This window comes from Pseudopipra pipra, chromosome W (assembly GCF_036250125.1).
Source record: "Pseudopipra pipra isolate bDixPip1 chromosome W, bDixPip1.hap1, whole genome shotgun sequence".
NCBI classification, from domain to species: Eukaryota; Metazoa; Chordata; class Aves; order Passeriformes; family Pipridae; genus Pseudopipra; species Pseudopipra pipra.
The window spans coordinates 47,547,266-47,559,830 of NC_087580.1; the positions used below are offsets into that span (position 1 = coordinate 47,547,266).

The 12,565-nt window shown below is 43.9% G+C and overlaps 1 protein-coding gene across 1 annotated transcript in view; it reads right to left on the bottom strand.

The window, feature by feature from the left end:
* LOC135404406 (protein patched homolog 1-like) overlaps positions 1 to 287 on the bottom strand; it is a 127,252-nt gene extending 126,965 nt beyond the window's left edge. The window contains 1 exon segment of the mRNA XM_064639126.1: positions 72 to 287. Coding sequence (XP_064495196.1) covers positions 72 to 272 — 201 coding nt within the window. The 5' untranslated portion in view covers positions 273 to 287.
* Positions 288 to 12,565: the final 12,278 nt, after the last annotated feature.

The following is a 12,565-nucleotide window of genomic DNA, read 5'->3' on the forward strand; positions in this document are numbered from 1 at the left end:
AAAACACCTCCCCCATAATAGTACTAGCGCGTATCTACGTTTCTAAACAATGCCTGAGAGACTGAATGCACCTTTGAGATCTGCTCCAAGGCGAAAGCCGCATCACAGTAGCTTGGTCGCTGCAGATACTCCCGGTCGGGTGCCGCGGAGCGCTGGTTCGTTCCGGTCCTTCGCCGCCTCCCGCTATCGCTACTCGCCGCCCGGCCGGGGTGGCCGCCGCCCACGGCACTGCTGCTCTTCTCTGGCTCCAATACGTTAACGGCTGAGGCCATGTTGCTGCCGCTGCCAGAGGGGCCCGGGGGGAGCTGGCGGCGCTGCAGACCGCGGGATGCTGCTGCTGCTGCTGCCGCCGCCGCCGTCGCTGCGCGGCTGCTTCACGCGGGGCTTTGGGCCATGGCTGCCACCGCGGCCGCTCCTGACCAGTCTCACCCTGCACCTCCCATTGCCACATCGCGTGCGGTCCCCAAGGTGCTGGCGGCTACTCCCCGCACCCAGGGAGAGTGGGCGGGCAAGCACGACTCCCCTCCCCCGCCCCAGCTGCCGCCGCGCTTGCCTCCGCTCCCGTTAAAACCGCTTCTTCCGGCCGTTGCTGCCTCCAGGAAGCTGCTGTCCGCGGCGGCACTCAGCGGCGGCGGCGCAGCAGCAACATGGCGGGTTGCGGGTGCTGTTGACCTGTCTCGCCGCGGTGCACCATACTGCCTCAGCGCCAGGGCGCTACCCGCCGGCCGCGGGGCCGGCGAGACTCCGCTATCTGGCCGGCAGCGAGGGGCAGGCTGCTGCCTGGCGCTCTTCCTCGGCGTATGTGCGGCAGGATCGAGCTGGAGCCCCACAGCTTAAAAGATGAGGTGAAGAAGAAAAAAAGGACTCTCTCCAATTGGATAAAAAGGACGAGGGGTGGAAGGGGAGGAGAGAGAAAGAGAGAGGGAGGAAAAAAAGAGCTGAAAGCCCGCCCCTGGGGCTGTCAGATGGCTTGGGTTTCTACGGGATGGATTGGCTGGAGGAGGGTAGAAATTATTCAGCAAACATGTCTATTATTAGCTGGTTAGCAATAGCTCACCAAAGTAGAAAGACCACCCAGACAGGCAACCCTTGTGTGTGAATCGCCAGTTTCAGGGGGAGCCTTAAAGAGATACAGCCTTCTTTGCATGCAATGCTTCCATTAAGGAATGCCTCCCTTCCTTTCTTCTTCATTTTCTTGTCAAGATTTTTTTTCTTTCTAGATGCTTTTAGACAAACACATGCTCAGAACTTTCTTCTTTTAAAAAAGAGAGGGGAAACGGGAGGAAAATGGCATTTCTAAAGCCCTTAAAAGAAAATCCTTTTAGGGACAACTTGGCCTCAAGCTGCAACAAATACTGGGAGTTCCAAGCTGATTTCCTAGGGTTGCAAAAATAATGACAGGGTGGTGAATACTGCAGTAGGAAGTACCAAATTTTTCTTAATTCAGAGAAATCTTCCAACAAAATATATAAAGCACACTTTTATTATGGCCAGGGAGATGCAGGGGTTTCGCCCCCTCCCCGTGCATGTCTGCTGAGAAAAGAAACACAACAGCTTTTTATACAGTGAGTTTCAAAAATTATCTATCATATACACTCTTTATGAAGTCTGCCTTATCTGAATAGACATTTGGTTGCCTAACTCCTATTATTATTATAGAGTAGTTACATAAAGTTTTATCATTTCAAACAGCTTAGGTTCCCCCTCCCTCTTCTGTCTCCCTTGCAATGCTACATGCTAAAGTCTTTCCTGCTTTCCCTGACAGTCCCTTTGTTTACATAAACTAGCTTTATCTTAATTGCCCACAATTTGGGCAGCAACCTTCTTTCAAGCAGTTACAATTTTGCAAAGTCACACTAACATAGCTGAATTTTTATTTTATTTTGTCTTTATTTCAATTCCCCCCTTTTCTTTTAACTAATGCGAATTCTTTTGCATCACCCTTTGTACAGTCCAGAGCACATGTACTTGTTGCGCTTATGGTCTTAATTCTCCACTACATCCACAGATTGATGATTGTAAGAAGGAAAGCTGCCAGTATCAAAACCAAGAGTGGGTGAACCAGGAAGTTAAACAGCTGGGCTGCAGTGGGTGATTGTACATTGGTTGTTCCCAGAAATATGTTCCACCAATGATGTTCTCCATTCTTTGCCACTTCGGTAATGATGTTTTTAATCTCTGCCGTGTCGTGTTACACTTGCCACAGCATGAGACGTGGAGTAGCATTTTCCTTTTCCATCATTTGTTCTACATCCGGATGATAGAGCATTTTCTGGAGGATATTAATGTTCATGCCTATTTGTAGTTTAGGCACTTCACGATATTAAATATATTTATCCAAGATCAATTGCATGGTGGTCACAGGAGCAGTGTAACTAAAGTCATATCCTATTATCTTAGTAAAATTGCAAACACAAAAATTAGTACCATTAGTTGATTCTTCACAATCATCAGTAGTTATACTTGTGCAAGGTGTCCTGACGCATGCACATCCTTTGCTTACATAGTATATTTGTGACTGTGCCTGTGTATTTGGGAATATTTCAAAGGTACATACACTATCTTCTGTATCTAAACATAAATCTTCCTTCTTTGCTACAGCATTTTCACATACATATCCTAGTTGTTCTCTGGGTATACAGGCTTCTGTGCTGATAGTTTGCCATTTCCCTATGTCCCTGTCATAGCTTGCCCAGACATTATGTCCCATGGGTCTAATTACTATGTCCCAGTGTATTGTTCCTAATGCTAGGACAGGAAATATGGTCCATTCTTTTGCCTCACAGATGGTAAGAACATATGCCTCTATCTGCTCCTGCTTTGAGTTATATGTGAAGTTTATTAACTGCCACCATGCCTGATGTTCTTTCTCAAATTTGGTTGTGGTGTCATTTCTGGATATGATCTCTTATTTCTTGAGGTAAAATTCCTGATGTTCCTTCTAACTCCTGCAGCTACAGATTGTATTCATTGCTGGATTTGGATACACTGTATTGCTATTGAGACATTTTCTTGTAAACTTCCAAAAACATTAGTCACAATCTGAAAATCTTCAGATGTGTGTTTAGTTAAGAAGATCATCAAGTCTGTAGTAAGAGACTGTGTTTCAGCTATAGTCATTAATGATGATCTTAGTGGTACCTCCATCTTTCCCAAATTGGAGGTTACAGTGCTGAGTTTAATATTTCCTGATCTATTGAATTTAATACACCTAGTCCTGATCCAAACCATCCTGTTAGATCTTTTCATGTTCTTTCATGATGGGATCTAGTTCTTAACCAAGCACTCCATCCTTTAAGGCTTTGGAGAATGAAGGGCTGACAATCCCCTTTTACAGAGGATATGTTTGTTTGGATTTTTACCTGGACCTTTTTTAGTGAATATGTAGGGTCCAGGAGTAACTTCTGCTCGTTAGATTGTCTAATTACATAAGGTCCTACAAGGGAAATCTTGATGGAAGGGAACGGACAAACTGCTCTTAGACCAATGTGATCAGGCAATATGTCTGGTTTATTAGGAAAAAGACAGATTATATAGTGGTAATGATGCTTAGTTTCTTGTTCACACTACATTGGTTACATAAGGAAAACATGCTCTGCTGTCCACTGCTAATTGGACCACAACAGGTGGTCATAGGAGATAAGAAAACTTTATTCACCTGCCAAAACTCCTCCTTGGCATCTGGCATGAATCCACCTTTGTTCTAACTTTAGCTCGGGTAGCCATCTTAGTGGCGCGGTAATTTTTACTATCAACACCCAGCCATGCCAGGGGAGAAATCACAGAAATGCAATAGAAACTGTTCACACAATTTCTGTCCTACGACAGGGAAAGATTATGACTTTTGTCTGTACATTCTGAGGGTGTATATGAGGAAGGAGTCAATTTAGCAGTAGTCTGTGTTGTTGAAGTAAATCCTATTGTTGTGGTGTCTATTAGGCCCCAGGAGGCAGCCACGCCGGCCGGGCAGGCTCCTGGTGGCCGCCATGCCAGGCAGGCTCCCGGCGGCCGCCCCGGGGGAGGGGAGAGGAGAGGAGGAACTTCAGAGCGCACAGAGGTTTGCCAGTCCAATTTGAGGGAGGGGGAGAGGGTCTGGCGGGCCGTGGGGTTTCAGTGGGGAAGAAGCTTGTGTGCCCCTATGAGGTTGCGAGCTATGCTGGCGGTGGTACATGCCTTTGGCAGGGTCACCCATGCCAGACAGGTCAAAACTGAAGGGTCAGATAAAATGTGTCCATGGGCAGGATGGGCTCACTAGCCTTCTGGCAGTCATCCTAGGAGAAGGACAACTCTAATTCCAAACCCGGGCAGATGGAGCTCGCTTAGCCCTGTAAGGCCATCCATCTAAGAGAAGGATACGCTAATTAAACCTATGTCCTGAGGACCTCGCTGCCACCATCCAAGCTCTCTAGGCCCTGGCAGATGAAGCTTAGGATTAAAGGGTGGGTCCAGTTCTGCATCTCACCTAAAAAATCCATTGCGCAGGCTCGAAGGTTATGCCTTTTTAGCCACCAGTGTGCTTGTAGCAAATGTGGGTAGAGTCCTTCCCAAATCTTCATTCGCGAAGCCTAGCCATGATGATGGCATGGTGTCTATTACAAATTTCTTTGATAGTACCTTGTCTCCTTTCAAAGTAGCCCAAAGACATACTGCAGAAACTGGTTTGTCCAACGTAAAGTTGTGTCAGCATTGATCGGATGCACAGACGGACTTACCAATTAGTTTTCCCTTTTTATATTCTATGGGTTCTCTTACAGGGATTTGGGTCTGGGGCATTTGTTTCTCATGGTCAGGTATATTAATTCCTCTACATCCTATTTGTATTTCCCCAATTATTCCAGCTAAGATACTAAGCCCATTCCTTTTCTCCCAATCTTGTTCTAAATATAGTTCATTTTTGTGCATGACTACAGTGGCCAGGTTTAAATTAGCAATGTCTCTTCCAGAAATACCAGAATATCCAATATAAGCCTGAGACCACGGCCAGCCTAAGGTAATGGCTTGAACCAGAGTTATTATACTTATCAGAGTTCCAATGGCTAGTGTCAAGTAAACTTGAGGGTTGTTGGTCCTACAGGTTCTGATGTCCCTGTTTCTTTAGGTGACTTCTTCACTTGTGAATAATGAATCCAGGTAGGCTGTTCTTTGATTTTGATTGCTGTGAAGGTCGTCAGAAGCACTTGGTATGGTCCTTTCCACTTCTTATCTAGTGGTTGGCCTGAAAAAGTTTTAACATACACCCACTCTCCAGGGGAAATGTTATGTAAGGGCTGGTCTATTCCCCTTGAGCAAGTACTCATTATTTGTTTAATTTCTGACAATTGCTTACTCAGTGTGATCAGATATTCCCGTATATATCCTTCCCCAACTTGTATGAGGTCTTCTCCTTGATAATAATTCCCATAGGGTCTCCTATATAACATTTCAAAAGGGCTTAGCCCTTCTTTAGTTTTAGGTTTAACCCTTATTCGCAGTAAGGCTAGAGGTAAGGCTTGGTACCAATGCAGATTTACTTCTTGACCGATTTTTGCCAATTGTTGTTTTATCAAATGATTCATTTTCTCCACCTGACCACTTGCTTGTGGTTGATATGGAGTATGTAATTACCAATCAATTTGCAGAATGCTGCTTATCTATTAGTTATAAAATGTGGTCCTCGATCCGAGGAGATGATGTCAGGTACTCTGAACCTGGGGATAATTTCATTAAGTAGTACTTTGACAACTTCTCGAGCCTTATTGCTTCAGGTCAGGAAAACTTCTAGCCAACTTGAGAAGGTATCTTTTAGGACCAGTAGGTATCGTACCTCCTTTTCTTAGGTAGTTCTGAAAAATCTATCTGCCATTGTTGCCCTGGGAGGTTACTCTTGCCAGTCCCTATTTCCATTTTATTGATTGTGTGAGGATTATTGTGTAGTATATAAACTTTGTCCTATAATTTGTTTCTTTAGGTGTTTATGCAGTGCATTTTTCCCCAAATGAGTTTTGTTATGTTCTGTTTGCACAACTTTCTATAGTACCCTTTCAGGTATTACTACTTATCCTGTTTTTAAGCGGTACATATTACCTTTGAGTTGACCTTGTTGAGTTTTTTTATTAATTTTAAATTTTTTTTTGAATATGATACATTAGAGCTTACCTCTATGATTTTGCCATCTGGGATTAAGGATGCAAATCCTACCTGGCTGTTTTCTGCTGCCTTTTTCCCACTTGATCTGCTAATCGATTGCCTTTTTCCTGGTCCGTATTACCTTTTTGATGTCCTCTGCAATGCATAATGGCAAGCTTTTTGGTAATTGAATAAATATTTCTTCAGCGTGCTTCATCTGTTTTACTTGTGATGAGAGCTGCCCTCTTTCTTTCCATATTGCTCCATGGGCATTTACTACACTAAAAGCATATTTTGAGTCTGCCCATATATTAATGTCTTTTCCTTTTCCTAATTGCAATGCTTTGGTGAGTGCAATTGTCTCTGCCTTTTGTGCAGAGGTGTCAGCAGAGAGTGCCTGTGCTTCAATGATATGATCTGTGCTTGTTATTGCATATCTTGCTTTACGGGTTCCGTTTTTCACATAGCTGCTCCCGTAGGTAAACCATGTTTCTGCCTCAGGCAGCGGTGTATTGTGTCAGGAAAAACGTAGTAAGGAATTATGATTGTCATTGGTTGGAAGATCATGTGACTCGTTTGAACACTGTACTTAAACTGCTGCCTTGTTTATTAAAGTTGATCCTGCTCTGATGCCAATTTTTATGCCCCAAAAGGCACGAACGGAGAAACTGCTCAGAGACAAAGTTTTTAGCCTTTAAGCAGGAGGTACGTTTATTTTCGGCACCAGGAAGCAGCCAGATCTCTCTGGACAACTGCTTCCTTCCAGCAACTCACAGCTGGTCCTTTTATACAAATTTTGCCAAGCAATTGCATCATACAATATAAATATTCATAATATTGCAACATACATTTTTAATATTCATAACAGGTGAAGTTTAGGCGGAGTTAGGGGTGTGGTCTTCAATTTGGGGAGAATTTGAAGGGTCGTTCCTGTTCTTCGGCCTCATGAACTCTCGTCCTTTCTTCCATCCTCTTCACAAACTTCTATGAACCTCTCTATTCTGGCCGATTTCCTAGTGCATCTGGCAGAGGTTTCTGATATCTGGCAAGGTGTACCTATGTTTCGACTCCCTTTCCTTCTTTATCAGTCTTTGTTTTCCTTCTGTATACTTAATTTAGCCTCTTAGTTCCTCCTGTTTTCCTGAGTACATATGCTTCTGTTCTCCTGTGTCAATGTGTTCTGCATACCTTAGTAAATTATTGCCTCTGCTGTTTCTAAGTGTGCTTTTGCTTAAGCCTATATTCTGAATTTAACTCTCTACTTTTCGTATTACTATATTACATTTGCTTTCTAGGCCTTGCCTGGCTTCACTCTGGCACTTAATCATGTCGGTTGTGGGGTTCGTGCCTTATTCACCACCTCAGTGTATCTTTTATGTCCTGTCAACTGGAATATGTTGCCTCAATTGTTTCTATGCAACCGTAGTCATTGAACTGCACAAAAAGGTGACTGGATTGTCGATGTAAAATCTGGAGGGTAAGAGCCAGTGACTCTGTTCTAGCACTGCTGAAACCACGTGATATTAGAACAGTCATTGTAAACTTTTAGCACTGCTGTTGTTGCTGCCTTCAAGCATCCTGGCCATCCTTTGTTTACTTCATCTAATTGTTTAGAGAAGTATGCCACTGTTTGTTGATATGGTCTTACTTGCTGGATTAGAACTCTCAATGCAATCCTTTGCTTTTCATGTGAGAAAAGCCAGAAAGGTTTAGTCACATCTGGGATTTTTAGTGCAGGTGCTTGCATCAGTTCCTTTTTTCATTGATGGAAAGCTTGCTTAGTTTCCCAGTCCATACTAATTGTTTAATCCTGTCTTATAGAATCTAGTATAGGGGTTTGACTATCAGTCCATATTTGTAGATCCAAAGCCTATACCAGCCAGCCATTCCTAAAAATGTGCGAAGCTCCTTTGGAGTCTGGGGCAACGGTATTTTACAGATGGTTTCTTTTCTCTCTGGTCCTAGTTGACGTTGTCCTCTTGAGATTTCATATACTAGATAAATAACTTCTTTCTTGACAATCTGGGCTTTATTTTTGGATACCTTGTACCCTTTCAGTCCCAGAAAGTTTAATAAGCTTACAGTCCAGCTTTCACATTCGTCTTGGGTCCTGGTGGCAATTAACAAATTATCCACGTACTGCAAGAGGACTCAGCTGTCTGATGGTGCAGTTCATTCTTTTGCAAGTTGATTTTCGAAGATTGTGGACTATTTTTAAATCTTTGAGATAATACGACCCAGGTGAGCTGGGATTGGCGACTTTTGTCCAGATTTTCCCATTCAAAGGTGAACAATTTTTGACTTTTAGGGTCTAAAGGCAGGCAGAAAAAGGCATCTTTTAAGTCTAGAACAGAAACATTTATTTTTAGTTTGGTCAAAAGTGTATATGGGTTTACTACCACTAGGTGGAGGTAGAGGATATTGTTTGTTTCTTACCAGCTGTGTTCTGGGTTTTTAGCCTTACTGGTTTTGTGCAGATTTAGCTCTTTCTGGGGTCCCATTGGCCCAAACTCCAGGGTAAAACTTGATTAAGGCTTGATGACAGCATTTATTCTGATATTTGTAGCTGAATTGAAGCAAGACTTAAGATTTTGATTTGTTTATTTTCTCTTACTTTGATTTGCATCTCCCTATTTTTAACTCAATTTTTGCATTCAATTTTTCTAATAAATCTTGTCTTGAAAATGATATAGGTGTATGAAGATATAAAGGAATTTGTGCATACTTGAAATGTTTCATAAACTATACCTTCTGATGTTGACTAGTTTCTTTTATAACATTCAAAGATACGTAACATTTAGTTCCTAACTTAACACAGAGCATGATGCACTAGTGTTCATCAAAAACTCTATTTTATGTTTGTCTTTCCCCAGTTCCATTAAAACCAGGGGGTCTCTGGAGTGCAAACCCCCCGGTACATCTGAAGAAGTTGGTAATGGTTATTTTTATCAGGCTTTAACATAGTTTGGGCGTATGCTCTGGCTGCCTTTAATACTAATTCCTTTTCAGTTTCAGTTAAAAGCATCTAGCATCAAATCAATATTTTCTCAGTCCAGACTTAAAGTTTTAATATATGTTTTAAACTTCTTCGCTACCCCCAACCGGATCATCTCTATATTTATGAGCAATATTTTTCAAATATTCTAGATCTCCCATAGAGAAATTAACTTTAGGCCTTAAAGGTCGGGGGGTCTTGTTCTCATTTTGCTGCACGTTTGCCTGCTCAGGGGAGATAAGGATGGGAAAAGGGAAGTATTTTTCTTCTTCTCCTTTCTCTGTCCCTTTCTTGCTGTCTTGAGGATAAGGACAATAAAGTGTCCTCTTTTACCTCCTTTACCAGCCCTGAAGGGGAACGGAAGCCTCATCTTCCATGGGGTCATTTCCCCTTTTTCCAAAGGGACTTACATAATCATCAATTCCACTTTCTGGTTTATTGTTTTTATATTTTTGTAGTGGTTTGGATTTTGTTTTCCCCCAGAGGCTAAGAAAAGTGGTAGACCCCAAGGGGTGGAAACCCCTGGAAGTTTTGAAATTCTGCCCAATGGGCGCTCCTGCAAAAATGTCAACATTCCAGAAGCTCACCGGAAGAGAAGAGTTGTAGTTTTGGTTGTTGAGGAGAGGTGGCCATGTTGTAGAGCCACGAGGAAGGGGCTCTGAGCCCCTTGGGCCCTCTGGGGCCTCCCAACCCCTGGCTGGGGGGCTGCGGGGACCTGGAACAGCATAAAGCTGGACTAGGTACCTGTAGTTATGCCGGGAGATGTTTTCTCCATGGGCGCAGAGCAGCAGCCGACACCGACCAGAGAAACGGTGGCAGAGAACCAGGATAGATAAGGACCTGAACTGGAGGAACAGCAGAAGCAACATGCAGCACCGCAGAGGAGACTCCTGGAAGGAGAGCTGAGGAAAAAAGAGAACCAGCAGCTGAGAGACAGAGTTCTGGGGGTAAGACTGTACCAACCCCCCAAAACTCCTTTGAGATCCCTCTGAGAAAAGAGGGAGATGGACTCCTATTAAGGAGAAGAGTTTTAGACATGCAGCACCGGAGAGAGAGAGGAGCTAAGAAGCTCAGAGTGTCCCGGAGCTGGACCAGGACGGCCAGATGGAATGCGGGGAGAGTTGACCTTGGCTCCCCCCCTCGCACTGCTGCCAAGGTGGCAGCCTGAGAGACAGGGCACAGAGGCCCTGCAAGCTTGAATTTCCTGGAGATACCAGACCGTCACGAAGACCCCCCTGTGTCTTCGTGATATGACGTGGTGAAACGACCTTGTCTGGGGTTACGAAGCCCACGGAAGACCCCTTTGCCTGCATCAAGGGGGCCGAGGGAGCTTGGATACCTCCCTCGTGAGTGCTGGCAGAAAGCCAGCTATCAACTGCTGCATGTGGAGAAGACAGACAGACTGCTACCTTAGAAGATGCTGCTGCTTAAGAGACTGGAAGGGATCTGTCCTTCTTTCCCTCCTGGACTTTTATTTGGAGGGGAGAAGAGATCTGATCCATTGTAATTACTATATGTCTTGGTAGAGATAGTTGTGATCGTGTGTATAATGTGATATGGTATTTATTTGTACAGTCATTGTAATATATTCCCTTTCCCCCACTTTGAGTCTGGTGTGTTTTGTCTGGAAAAAACCCATCTCACATTAGATTGAGATGTGGGAGGGGGAATGGAGCTAGGGAATTGTATTTTGGGGCTATCTCAAACCATGACAATTTTAAACACCTCTGTCCTATAAAACATGTTGAACAACATCATTTAAGTTCTCCTATTCCCTCTCTTTGATTCTTTTGTTCTAAAGTTAGGACTGATGCCTTAAGATCCTTTTGGTTTTTTGATGTTTCTAATTTTTATAAGCTTTATAAGTAGTTATATAGTAGAAGTAAATTTTAGAAGTAGCTGAATTATATCTCTAGTCCTTTAGCACAGTAGTTTACACATTCCTCAACCCCTATTACCCCATTCCATGCTCCCCATATCATTATCCCCTGAATTCCAGTAAAAATGTTTAGTCTCTTGTCAAAATAGGCCCATTTTGTTTAGAGAACACTTGTATCCTGGCCTGAACTGCAAGAGTACAGTCAAGAACTGGGTGAACGTGTGCCCCCTTGTTTTAGTCTGAAGAGACTGGAATGTTTGCTAAAGAGGATGAGTTATAAGATAGACTGAACTCCTCTCTCTCGGCAATTGTAAATTCAAAATTAAGGGGCTTTAATCGAGGAAGTGTGGAAAAAAACAGAAGAACAACCCTTTATCAAAAGATATATGTATGTTGGCAAAAACAGTAACAGAACACAAAAAAACTAGACAGTAGTCCTAGGAAAAAAGGATTTGAATGAATACTTCTCTGTCCTTTAGCGCAGTCCTAATCGTGGCCTGCAGGGGGCGCTGTAGGATTGCTGAAGGTGTAGAGCTTGCAGTTCTCTGTCGTGGTCGGCAGGGGGCACTGTTGGGCTCAGGCGGTCACCACGCGGGGAGAGGGGTCCGGGGGGGGGGCGTTCCTGGACTGTGGGAGAAACTGAGAAGGAAATGGGGGACCCTTCCCTCAGTAGGAGGAAAGGGGTAAGGAAAAGCAGTTCACCCCCCAACAGGACTCACTGTGGTTCTCAGTTGATGGCGCCCCAAAAAGCTCCTCCTTTTCTCCCAGTGAGCACAGAGACTCTCCGATGAAACACACAGCAGGACCGGGTTGGAGACAAAAGACAGCTCGTAGGCAAGTTGAAGCCAGCAGTCAGGGCTGACCAGGACGGGAAACCAAACAAAAAAACTTCCAGGCCTTTTCTCCAAATGCCCCAAACACAGACCCTGTCTCCATCCTCGAAAGAGGACCCAGTCATCTGACTCTCTCCCCTCTGAAGAGAGCCAGCTACCCCCTCTCTCCCCAGCCTCTCTGATGGTCCATCAGCGAGGAATGCAGTCTGGCGAGGTAGTTCCTTTGTAAGGCTAATTACCTCCCTTCCCCCTTCTCTATTCGAAACTCTGTTTCTCTTACAGGGAAGCAGGGAAAGAAAAATTCCTCTCTCAGATTTATAACCTATAACATTATCTACCCATAATTTTTCTTTCCCGTGCTTTCACACTTTATCAGATTAAGTCTTTGAACTTCATACGTACATGCATTATTCTAACTATGTACACACCTACTAATAGGTAGATAGAAATACAGATACAAATACAGAGTTGCATACAGATGCAAATATACAGTTACAGCCAGTTCACCCGAAAATAAGGTCCCCTTGGGGTATACACCGGGTTTCTCCATCTTCCTGCATCACCCACAAGGTGCAACCGGGCCCTTGGGCAAAAACAATCTCACGAATGGGTTTGCTTTCTTCTCTTACAGGGAAGCAGGGAAAGAAAAATTCCTCTCTCAGATTTATAACCTATAACACCTCTGTATCCCGAATAAGATGAAGATGATGAAGAGGTGGTCTCAAAAAGCCCCTAGCCCCAATTCCCAGGGGG